At 37.9% G+C, this 12,758-nt stretch overlaps 1 protein-coding gene across 3 annotated transcripts in view; it reads left to right on the top strand.

Moving 5' to 3' along the window:
• Positions 1-12,758, top strand: part of ppp3cca (protein phosphatase 3, catalytic subunit, gamma isozyme, a) — a 37,045-nt gene that overhangs the window by 15,707 nt on the left and 8,580 nt on the right. For all 3 annotated transcript variants that reach the window (XM_028033297.1, XM_028033299.1, XM_028033298.1), the window contains 9 exons: positions 998-1,109; positions 2,183-2,328; positions 2,407-2,546; positions 5,314-5,391; positions 7,689-7,783; positions 7,895-8,020; positions 8,423-8,500; positions 9,069-9,153; positions 10,375-10,472. In XM_028033297.1, coding sequence (XP_027889098.1) covers positions 998-1,109; positions 2,183-2,328; positions 2,407-2,546; positions 5,314-5,391; positions 7,689-7,783; positions 7,895-8,020; positions 8,423-8,500; positions 9,069-9,153; positions 10,375-10,472 — 958 coding nt within the window. The remainder of the gene's footprint in view (positions 1-997; positions 1,110-2,182; positions 2,329-2,406; positions 2,547-5,313; positions 5,392-7,688; positions 7,784-7,894; positions 8,021-8,422; positions 8,501-9,068; positions 9,154-10,374; positions 10,473-12,758) is intronic.

Raw genomic sequence — 12,758 nt, 5'->3', positions numbered from 1 at the left:
AATAGTCACCCTTTAAAAATAAATTGAATAGATTTATTTATACTTTACTTTTGTTAAAATAACGACTGTAGGCTTGTGTATCTTACGACGAGCTGCAGGAACGTTTTTGAAGTACTGGGAGATTTTCAAAATAAACTGTCTTCTGTGTCCCCAGACCTAATTCCTGTAGAAAACCCGTGGGCTGAGCTGAAGAGAAGCAAAGATAAGCAAGAACCCAGGACTCTGGTTGGCCAACGTTGAATGGTCGAAAAACCATTTCTGTGCTCAACCTTGTGAAATGTTACAGTAGAGGACAAAATGCTGTCCTAGTGGCAAAATATTAAGGGCAGTAGCTACATTTCCATTACCAATGTAGACATATCTTTGTCGCTATTTTGTAAAATAACACAATTTTGCTACTGCGGTGTTTCCATTAAATAAGAAATTAAATTAAAATAACATGTGAATAAGCTTGTTCACACGATAAGTCATTAAAATCATGGCAGGAATAACACTACTTTTTCTGAACTGTGCAATGCTGAGAGAGTTCTGGTGGATCCAGCTTTTCAGACACTTTGGTCCAAAGACAACCAGAACAAACCATCATTGTCGCCTTCTTTGTCGTTTCTGCCCGTACTAACATCCAGCTGTAGATCACGTGACTTGTGTGATGCGAAAAAAGTGTTTTCTATGCAGTTTTGCGAAATACATCTGTTGTGGTATGACTGAAAAACCACCTCATCTTAGCGCAATTTTTTTTAAAATCGAGAAACGTCAGCTTCTTCGAAATCGTTTCCATTGAACAAATTTATTTTCAATTTCCGCAACTCTGTGGTTAGTGGAATCGCAACTATTGGTGGCAGAAATTGTACAAGTTATTTTAGTACATCACTGGTGCCTGACAAATAAAGAACTATGTCTTGAATATTTAGTCTTCAGAGCATAACAATCAACCTGATGCCCAAAATTCCCCTGTTCCACTTTCCCAACATGTCTCTCTGCTGTTGTCTCTCTGCAGTGCGTTCTCTACCTCTGGTCGCTTAAGATCAACCACCCCACTACGCTCTTCCTCCTGCGTGGGAACCACGAGTGCCGGCACCTCACCGAGTACTTCACCTTCAAACAGGAATGTAAGTGCACCACTTTCCTCCATGTCAAGGCTAAGCAATCTAGTGTGCTCTTACACACTTCATACCACTTGCTAGTAGCTAGTCAGTCTGACTTCAGAAAGTCCGGGCAAAGAGGTGCGGCACCCGGTGACCTATTGGCTAACAAGCTTTAACTAGGACTAGCATGTTTGAATTCTGTTTTCTGCTGTATGGTATTTTCATTTTCTTCTGAACGGGTCGTTGTTGAAGCCGAGAATTTGTTCTGAAGCAACACACCTGGTTAAATAAAGACTAAATAAATAAACATCTTTGAAGTTTTGACAGATTATCAGCATGAGCGCCCCAACGGAATAGACAACTTTCCTTTTCATGTAGCTGGAGAATGAAAAGCAGCGAAGCATGACACTGATGTTTTTCAAAGAGCTGCACACCTACTGAGTTCAATTTGCAGCAGGGGTGTGTGTGTGTGTGTGTGTGTGTGCATGTGAATTTGTGTGTTTTGTCTGCATGTACTTAAAGCTTTTGTGTAAGTCTGTCACAATAAGCAATTAATCGCATGATAAATTAAACTGAGTGCAAAACTTTTAATTTGGACACCAGTGGTTAAAGAGACGCTCCTCTTTAACAGCATTTGAAAAGCCGCCATTTTGAGAAACGCTACAAACATCTGACACGCAGGACGAAGTAGCTAGTTTGCACCATAGACATGAATACGTAGACACCTCTGATGTGTTGCTGTATGCACGCCAGAGAAATTACATTTCATGACTTGAAAATGAAAAATTAAATCCCATGACTTTCCAGATTTTCCATGACCGTTACAAACGTCGTGATTGATTTATTGCTCACTGCGACAGGGCCGGGCAAGTACTTCACTTGCATTTAAGAAGAATTTATTTAAATTATAAAATAGCTAAATTTAAAGCAGAGGTCAGTCCTAAAGTCACCTAGAGTTATACAGTCAGTTACTCAGTTTTTTTCACCTCCAGTGTTAATCATATACACATTGCTGTGGCTCTGTTACTTCCTAAAAGCCCGACTTCCTCCTGACCTAATCGGTAATCTGTGATTTGTCGATGTGTTTTTGTTGGCAGGTAAAATCAAATACTCTGAGCGGGTGTATGACGCCTGCATGGAAGCCTTCGACTGCCTGCCACTCGCTGCCCTGCTCAACCAGCAGTTCCTGTGTGTTCACGGGGGACTCTCGCCAGAAATCAACTGCTTAGACGACATAAGAAAAGTCAGTGGTCTAGCAGCCATCGTTGTTGAGTCCAAGTCCCACCAATATATCAAATCTATCCGTGTTTGTCTTCAATAGTTAGATAGATTTAAAGAGCCGCCGGCGTTTGGGCCGATGTGTGACCTGATCTGGGCTGACCCCGGTGAGGACTACGGCAGCGAAAAGACAGCCGAACACTTCAATCACAACTCTGTCCGAGGCTGTTCGTACTTTTTCAGGTATTTTGGTCCTTTCCCTGCACAATAAACAGCTTTTTTCTAAAACAACCCATTTTCCTAAGAAATAAAACCTAGTGTAAGCTGTAATAGATACATTTTTGATGAACTTTCAAAAGGTGCTTTCTGAAAACTGGTTTTACTGATTAAAAAGAAGCTACAAATCTTTTGTCGTCTCACAGTTTGATTCAAAATCGATTTTGGATTCAAAACGACTATCACAAAGATCTTTGGTTTAATCTATTGCAGTGTGAAGTATCCTCATGATCTACCCCTGTCTGCTTTGCAAGACAGAATGACAAATGGAGACATTAAGATGTCTTGTTCAATTTATTAAGTTTTAAATATTAATACTTGCTTAGATAGAATGACTCCCTGCGTACTCAGTTTTTCTTTAACGAAGTGTCACGAAGAGACAGTATAGTTTTTAGCCTTTTGACAGTCTATGTAGTTATTTAGAGAAGAATTGAAAATATGTGCTTATTTTGTCACCGCGTTAGATAAACGCTCCACATTCACATTGCCAGCGAATATAAAAAATCAGATAGTGGAAGCGTACTAGTTGAAGAGAAATATCAACATTGCTGCAATTCCACGAAGACCATCTGGTGGCATGGGAAAATTATCGTGGCCACAACTTAATATCTCATGGGAGCGACTTATTTATTTTGTGGGAACAACTTAATTATAACAGCAGGTGGTCACGGTTATTTATTTTTGTCTTCCGAGTCACTGGATGGGCTTCGTATATTTCTGCATAAAGCACAGCAACAAACTTCTGACCAATCACACAACACTTTGCACAGAGCTCTGTATGGTCGAATATGAAGCGGCGGAGAAAGTACTCAAACAATTTACTTAAGTAAAAGTACAAATAAACAGACAAAAATGTACTCTAGTAAAAGTACCACATTAACATTTTTACTCAAGCGAAAGTCAGAAAGTGCTGGCTTTTAAAAATACTTAAAAGTATTAAGTAAAAGTACTTACTGAATATATTGGCACCGGAATCTCCAGGAGTCGTTTTTTTTTACCCAGTTAACTCAAATAAATAAATAAAAAAACACTAATTACTTAAATAATGATAAGGTGGCGCAGGTCTCCTGGACGACTATCCTTCCTGGACTCCATTTTGGGTGCTAGTGATTCTGCAGGTGCTACACAGTGTTGCCAGATCTTGCAAGACAAACAAGCAGCCAGCTCTATGAAAACAAGCCCGAATGGCAGGCCGCTGTTAAACAGTATAAAATGATAATTAGATTTATTTATTCCTTAAAACCTACATGACAAAAAGTTTGGAGATATATAAAAATTAAGGCGGATATCAATGGATAGTTATACGTTCAGTAGTACACATTTATGGGCATGTTTGTTGGCTGTTTTCACGTTTATTGTGCTGTCCATATTATTCTCCATGTTTGCAGTTTGTTGTAGCGCAACGTGAAACTTGATGCCATTCACATCACATATGCATTGACATTAAAAAAGACACAGTGGGACAGATCATCCGGGAAGGACAGGGAGAGCCTGACTAAAACGATCTGGATGTCCGACAAATTCTGGGGCTTTGCAGGGGTTCAGCGGACAGTCGTGACTTTCAAAGTAACAAGCAAATCAAAAAAAGCGAGATTTGACTTGGATGTAACGTGTAACGCAACGCTTTATAGAAGTGCAGTGAAGTAGAAAGTACAGATACTCACTGTAAAATGTAGTGGAGTAAAAGTCGAAAGTACCCACGATTAAATCTACTGAAGGAAAATAGAGATACATGAAAAACTTAAATACAGTAACTAAGTACTTACGTCATTACATCCCACCACTGAGAATATACCTCAGCTCAGCAGTAGCATTTGCTGTGTTGTTGAAGTTCTTAATGTTCATTTTCGAGCCTTCCACAAGGTAAAGCTCATATCTAGCTCAGTCTTTCTGGAGATTCTGTAAAAAACAAAATGAATCAAAATGTTTGCCTTCAACGAAGACGAGTCCAGATGAATTCCTCTCTCTCTCTTTTTTTTGTAGTTTCCTGTTTATTATGGTGCTTTCAGCGCAATGCGTACGTTCCAGTACCGTCTGCGTGGCGACATCAGAAGCTCCCACATAGTTACAAAATGGAGGCCAACAAACGGCAAATTTGTTTCATCTCTTTATCTTTTAAAATAAATGTTTGGACATTAATAAGTGAGAATTGTGATTCTACGGGACATTGAAGAAAAAAAAACAAACATTCTCCAGCAAGAGACGGTATCTAGTGTGCACTATAATTCATTTTTTCCTTCAAAGTCCCTCTAAGAGCTCCGTACAATTCTTATGTGAATGAATTTATTTTTTTGCACACCCCTATTATGAAGGTTGGTTCCAGAGGAAGTATGCACATTCAGCAGGGCTTCACAAATGGGTCGACAGATGCACTTTGAAAATGGGTCAGTAATATTCGGCCACAGACTGGACATGTGGCATTTTCTAGGTAAAAACAGAACCAGCCCCTTTCAGACATATAAATCACTAATTTGAACAAAAAAATTATAGTGAATAAAATATGTTTATGTTTTATTGGGAGCTCTAAAGTAACAGTTTATGTTGTTTTTATAAAATAATAATCAAGAGATACGGATATGTTTTCCAGCTAGCAGCTATAAAGAGTCGGTCAGGTAATTGGTCTCAAGCGGTCTTATGTTGTTTCCTGTAATGCTTTCAAATTTGTGAAAAGCTTTGACCTATTTTTTAATGTCATAACATTGTTGTCCTCTTTCTTTTTTTTCTTCCTTTGCAGCTACGCAGCAGTTTGTGACTTTTTGGTTAATAATAACTTGCTCTCGGTAATAAGAGCCCATGAAGCGCAGGATGCAGGGTGAGTACTCTGCTGTGCCTTTGGAAAGCGCTCACACCGTTTCACCTTTTGTCACAAGTTAACCTCGAGCTTCAGAGTGTTACAAGGGATTATATGTGGTAGAGCAGAGCAAAGAGCTGCATGAATTGTAAGATGAAAGAAAAATTAGCAGGTCTTCAAACTTGTTTGCGAGTCAAAAATTTAAAAGTGTGACAATATCAGGCATTTTATTAAATCTTTTTAATTAAAAATTCAAAGAAAAATCTGTAGAATATGCTGGGTTTTTAAAAAAAATCAAATTACTCAATCATCAGAATAATTCATTAGAATACTCAATTACCAAACTAATTGTTGGAGCTCTTTTTTAACACACACTGATAACAGATGGACAAATTTAGCAGAAAGGAGGTGCAGACTTCTGCTTTCATCGTCTCCATGGAGATGGAGAGAGAAGGTAACGTTATCGTCAAACCTTTTTTAATACATTTGAACTACTGAATTTATGTCACAATAAAAAATAAATCAATTAATCACATAATAAATTAAAAAGATCTCAATAATTTCCATTTGCATGATTTAGCATTTTCAGGATGATAAAAGTTTACCAAATTCACCTGTCTGCAACCCAGCAATGCCACCAAAGTAAATAACAACCCTCGATCTCCAAAAGGGAGCCTCTGCTTCTGTTGCCATTTTGAGTTACCATGGCGATGTTATAGGTGAAAAAGTAAGCATTTGAGCTCATTTTTGATTTATTAGCTATGTTGAGCATACTGAACGTAGTAAGTCAATGTAAGTCAACATGCTCCTGATAACATTTACGTTAACCTTAGGACTTTAGCTCATTTTAGCATATACATAAATGTTTGCACACTGAATGGTTATTTTATGTTGGTCAACGTGCTAGCGATAACTCTCATTCTGCTGGTAGTATCAACATGCTAGTGATTATGCTAGTGATAGCCCCCATGCTAACATTAGCCTAGAACCTAAAATAATCATTTTAGCTAATTTTTTTTAATTAGCTAAGTTTGTCATACTGAGTGGATTAAGTCATGCTGGTGATATGACACATGCTACTGATAGCATTTAAGCTATCCTTAGCATTGTTGCTAATTTTAGGATACACACTAATGCCTGCATACTAAATGGAGTAAGTCCATGTTAGTCAACATACTAATGATACTCCACATGCTATTGACTACATTTTAGTTCACCTTAGCATTGTTGCTAATTTTCACCATCAGAATGTTGAGTTAAAGCCAACACACATGCTTTGGCAGGCCCCTTTTAAATTTCTACAGACAGTTTTATTTTTATTTCTTTCTATTATTTTGTTTTATTTTGTATATTTAAAACGTCGTCCAATTCCGGTGCTAAATGTTCATCAGAGTTTAAAGTTTATATCTGAGAATGTGTTTCTGTATTATCGTACAACTGTCGTAACTTGAAAATAATCTCAAAACAACAACATTATTGTTCATTATAGTAACCACTTCTGGGATAATGTATCATCCAGCAAAATGTATTACGCTGACAAGCGTAGTAATAAATTTGTATGAATTCTTTAATAAAGATACAGATTAAAGAAATCACAATTGAGGATTATTGATTTTTCACCGATTTTAAATGGAGCAGATACACTGCAGCAATAGCTACTATAGTTGTGATGATCAGACGGTGCTAAATAGCGAGTTTTAACTGGATTGAAGGAGCCTCTCCACCCCATTTGCCTTTCTCCTGGAGTTTGTATGTGTGTGGTTTATGAAAAATCCATTCTACCTACACATTTCCACACAGTTTACAATATCAATCTGTGGCTTTTGCATCATAACCTGTATGGAATAGTCTGACACTGATGCCTGTTTGGTCTGATTTCACTGCTGTTGATCACATGCTGGTTTCTACTCTTGTGATGGGAGGAGATTTGTGTATAGGAGACTTGATCAACAGAAACGGCCCAGTTTTAGACTCTACAGCAGAGGTCTGCAGCCTTTACAATCCATTTACATCGCACCAACACCTGTATGTTTAAAGTCACAAATGTTACATGACCTTTTAAAAAAAAAAACTTCATTGTTTTTGATAAATATCTCAAGTCATTTGTCTTTTTTTTGAAGAGAAGCAGTTTTATTTTTTTCTTTCTAAGCTTTACAATAAAATAGAAAAAATGCACTACCTTTATTTATTATCTTACCACATAAAATCCCATTAAAACATTGAGTTGTTTTTGCTTCATGTGAAAAGATTACAGCAGTATGTGAAATGTTCCGGCTTGGCAAACTGATAATCTGCCTTTCTTGTTTTTTCCCCCACAGGTACAGGATGTACAGAAAAAGCCAGACCACGGGCTTCCCGTCATTAATCACAATCTTTTCAGCTCCAAATTATTTAGACGTCTACAACAACAAAGGTTTCAATCTTTTTATTGTTGTCTTTTTCCTGTTGTGTTTATTGTTTTATTGTTTTTTTTCCCGATTCTAGTCATTGCATTGACTCCTGCTGTATTTCATGTTCATCTTAGCTGCTGTATTAAAATATGAGAACAATGTGATGAACATCCGACAGTTTAACTGCTCCCCCCACCCTTACTGGTTGCCCAACTTCATGGATGTCTTCACTTGGAGTTTGCCTTTTGTTGGAGAGAAAGGTGAGTTTGTAAACGAGGAGGCAAATTTCAGCAAAATATATTTTTCTTTTTAATAAACACATGAAGAGAACTTTATGGGGTTTTTTTGTTTACATTTGTTGAAGGAAAAGTTCAAACAATACATGTTTGTTTTCACTGATCCAGCTTTAGTGAGCCCACAGCATGACACAGAAATGCATGTAAATGTGAAAAATATATATTTTTAAAGTTTTTATATTGAAACATTCATTTCAGTTTTTATTACTTTTACTACTTTTTGGACATCGACATTGATTTTCTGTTTTGCCTGAAAGCTGTTGCAAAATATTCCAGCTTAACCCCTTTCGTCGTCAATTTCAAAAAAATCATTTTATAGTTGAAAAATTTCAATTTAAATCTGAATTTGCCTTTTCTCTCGCGCAGTGACCGAGATGCTGGTGAATATATTAAACATTTGCTCCGATGATGAACTCATGTCAGAAGGAGACGACCTGTATGAAGGTAACCTAATGAGAAAATGACATTCAGCAGAACATATTTCTTCTGAATTTGGCCATTTTGTTCCCTATTGGCCTGAATGGAAACAAACTGGTAATATTTCGATTGTTAACCTTCAGTAAATTTGCCCAAAAGAAGCCATTTAGGCAACTTATTAGACCCTTATTTGGATTCTGTCAGGCTTTTAGTTGTTAGTAGCGCTGCTGCTGACATGGCTATTCTGTCATTAATGCCAAATCAGTTTGGACCCTTTTAAAGCTGAATTTGAAGTGTCAGCACTGAGTTGATGGTTTTATTGGAAACCCTTTTAGGAGTTCCATTCTGAATATTATTAATCCCTGATAATAACTATCTATCAGGACTAAATGAGGTTAAAAAAACCCACAGAAACTGTTTAGTGTCTCTTGTAATTAAATTAAAAACAAAACTTACCTGACACCTTTTAAAGCTCTTCTGCAGCTCTTAGACCGCTCATCTCTTCATCCTATGTTTTCATCTCACAAATTGGTGTCAGCAGAATATTTCTAGAGGGGGGAGTAAATAACCGTTGCACCGTCTGCGCTGTTTCCAGGTGGCACATCGGCGATGCGCAAAGAGGTGATCCGGAACAAGATTCGTGCCGTGGGGAAAATGGCACGAGTTTTCTCAGTTCTCAGGTCTGATTCTCTGATCAGTGCTTTACTTTTGTTTGTTTGAAATTTTACACTGCTACATCTAGCTATGGATCATAATCAGTCCTGTGGTTTCTTTAAAATACACTGTAGACAGTGGTGGGCAGTGCTAGCTAATAGGTTAGTTGCGCTAACCCTAAAGCACTAATCATAAACATTTGTCACGCTACTGCTAAAGCACTATACCACTGAGGTATTTAGCAGAAGCTAGTGCTATTGCGCTAACTTCCACCATGATGATGCCCATTATGTACCAGGCATGTGTTAAAAACATAGCATATCGCCCTCAATGGGACCAAATTTCTCATTGCACACCAGGAAGTAATTGGAACAGGCCTTTAACTCATGGTCCCACAAGGTTGATTTTTTATATATATTATAATATGTTGTTATAATATATTATACTTCTTTATTATTTTTTGTAAGTATATTCCTACTTACAAGCATCTGCAACAAAAACCCAATTTCCATCTATCTTGTGTTTATGTTTAGATATTGTCTGTGTTCACATTTATTTTTTTGGTTCCTGTGTGTCTCTTGTTTGAAATGAAGTTATTCGGGTAAAAACAAAGAGCTTGATCAGAGAAAACAGAACTGCAGTCTTAGCAGTCAATAATCAACACCGCAAGCTTACAAAACAGTCAAGTAAATGTGCGCTTTAGGATTTATCTGGAAAAATGAATTCAGGGGAAGCTGATGGAGTTAAATGTTTTCTAAGTTAGCAAAATCGCTACAGCACTAAAGAAAAGTTAGCTCTGCCTTTAGCACAGTAGCAGAAGTGAACCAAAAATGTACAACAGCAACAATTGTTGATATAGACCATTCGTAAGAGCGGTCCAACTCGCAGATAGAAGATCACTCAAATTTTACTTTTGGTCGATTTTTACAATGTATTCAAATCTTAGATTTTCTGCTTAATATTTTTAAATTGGTTGAGGCAAGAGCAGAAATGTGAATCAAAATTATTGTGATGACACAAGTGAAACACTGGAAATCAGCCCTTGAAAACACTGCTTCAGCTTCACAAGTTAGCCTGGACACACGTTAGCATTTTTGGTTTCAGTGCAATTCGACTTTTCTACAAGGAGGTGCGGGGGTCAGTAACCCCTGATGATTGACCTTTTGACCTCAGGACTGTCTTTGCTGTCTTTCTGCATCCTTCTTTGCTGTAAAGTGACCTTTTTGTGTCTGTTTGCTTGGTTTTAGGGAGGAGAGTGAGAGTGTGCTAACGCTGAAAGGCCTCACCCCTACTGGAACTCTTCCAGTAGGGGTGCTGTCAGGGGGGAAGCAGACTTTACAGAATGGTAAGTTCACTCTAACTCAGTCTAGCTAGCTGCTGTGCTACAGAAACATACTCTTCAAGGTAGATTGGTAAATCTCATATCAAGTACCTGTAATAAGTTTTACACTTGGTCACTGGTTTTTTTTGTCAAATAGACAAAAAAATGATTTTGTTGATCATGTTTGATTTGTGATATCAGTAAAAAGAGTTGAACATCCAAGAAGGTGAATACTTTTTAAACCGCGTAAGCAAAAAGATAGGGGAAAATGGAAAAGCCTGCGTTTGTCCAGATTTAACACAGCCCACTTCAGCACGGCTCAATCTGTGATATTGTTTATGTAATCTGTACTAATATAGCAAGTGTCGTTTGCTGTTAGATGTGGCAGAATATTTCTTGGCAGCGACTCACAGTGTCACTTAGTAAATAAGTGTAAATACCAAAATGTGAGCAATATTCCCACCGAAAGGATCAGTGTTCATCATACTGCTGAGTGCAGAACAACTTTGCTCTTCCTCATTTTGTCCCAGTACAACCACAAACTTTCATGTATTTTAGGTGATAGAGAAACACATTTGAGTGCATGATTAAGAATTGGATATTGCATTTTAAATGTTGCGTGTATTTGGGTTTTTCACAGTGTATCATATGGCTGGCGGGCCAACAGACTTTACTTGTGCCTCTAACAGGCTAAGCATGGTTTGTTTATTTATTTAAGTTTTTTTTAATGTTTGCCTTTTTTAAGACTTTATAGTTGATGTGTAAGTATTGTTAAAGTCTTCCAATAACGCATCATTTCCTAGTGATATTTTCAAAATTCTTGTCAACTTTAAACATGTTTAAACTCAACTTCAAACTTGAGGCTTTCCAAAAGTAACATTTTACATAATAAATATTTATCAGAAATGAAAAGTGACTTTAGGGAGAACTTTTGTTTAACATTTGCGGCTCTAAGCAAGTTTTATTTAGCTGGACTGAAGGCAAAAATGGCTCTTTAGAGTTGCAGACCTCTGATCTAATTAGAGGTGGAAAACGAATGGGGCCGAGGCAGAAAACATGGCCGTCCAGCTGAACCTGTAGACCAGCAAGGAGAGAATTATTTAAACAAACAACCAGGAGGTTCAGAAAGTATATCCACATTTTTGGATGGTCCAGTCAAAGTCTAGACTTGAACCAAACTGCCGTTTAATTATTCTTCACCAGTTTGTGGTTGTAAAATGATTGAAGGTGGAAAAACCTAAAGATGCGTAAATACTTGGCAAACCTTTCTGACGTTATTAATTCTAGACCTGCTTTAAAATGACTTCAGAACGTTTTGATACACCTTAATGTTTTCTATCCCAGTTAGACTTAAAGGCAGGAAAAGTATGGTTCTTAATTACACCAGATCAACCCATTTGCAAAAGAAGCTAAAAGCAAAATAAAGGGTTTTATTTTGACATGCTGTGTGTTAAAGGCCAGCTTCCTTCCCCCACTCGCCTCTTTGAACGACTCCAGATCAATGACAGGAAGCGCTGGCTAAACTTTGTCTCAAGCCCCATGCGGCGGAGGGTTTTTTTTGGAGTTGTGCGTGTGTGGGTGGGTCAGCCTGTCACCTGGAAGTGGCTCCTGACCCTTTGATCTAAAGGCCAGCGCCCGGTGCGGGCCGCCAGAGGACACGCTGGGAGCCACGATCGGCCATGTTGGAGGTTTACAGAAGCTGCCGAGCGATCGAAGGAGAAACCACATGTTGTGACCTTTTACAGAATGCCACGGTCCGTGTCAGCTCGGCTCGCCACGGCTTTCACATCAGCCAGGACACTTCAGCGTCAGGACTTATTGTCAGTTTTCTCTTACTGCTCAGGTTCTTGTTTCAAATGTTTAGTTTGTACTAATTTGGTGCCCTTAAGTGAAATACTAGGGAGAATTTCTTTACTCATCTCTGATTTTCTCCTTCAGCGGAGGAGCTTGTATCCGGCTCCAACCATGAAGACCACAGTTAATGCCATATTTAAATTTAAAAAAATACATGTTAAATGTTAAATCTGCTAAGAATGTGCATTTAGTAAGAGCAGTTGAATAGAAGGAATCACTAGCAGTGTTTCCATTACAAACATACGTAAGAATTTGTCGATCTTCTAATGTCGAAAAAACACAATTTCCCTAAACTTGTTCATGTGATAACTCATTAGAAATCATGGCAGCAACAGATTAAACAGTTAGATGATATATATTCATTATTCAACCATGATGCTAACACTCATCCTCTATCAGCCAATCAGAGGAGACGTGAGCCTCTTATTCAGACGTTGGGGCAACAAGCTCCGCCTA

The sequence above is a fragment of the Xiphophorus couchianus genome, chromosome 12 (assembly GCF_001444195.1).
Source record: "Xiphophorus couchianus chromosome 12, X_couchianus-1.0, whole genome shotgun sequence".
Lineage (NCBI taxonomy): Eukaryota > Metazoa > Chordata > Actinopteri > Cyprinodontiformes > Poeciliidae > Xiphophorus > Xiphophorus couchianus.
Note: the sequence above shows the minus strand (reverse complement) of the source record. Positions and strands in the feature narration are given on the sequence as shown.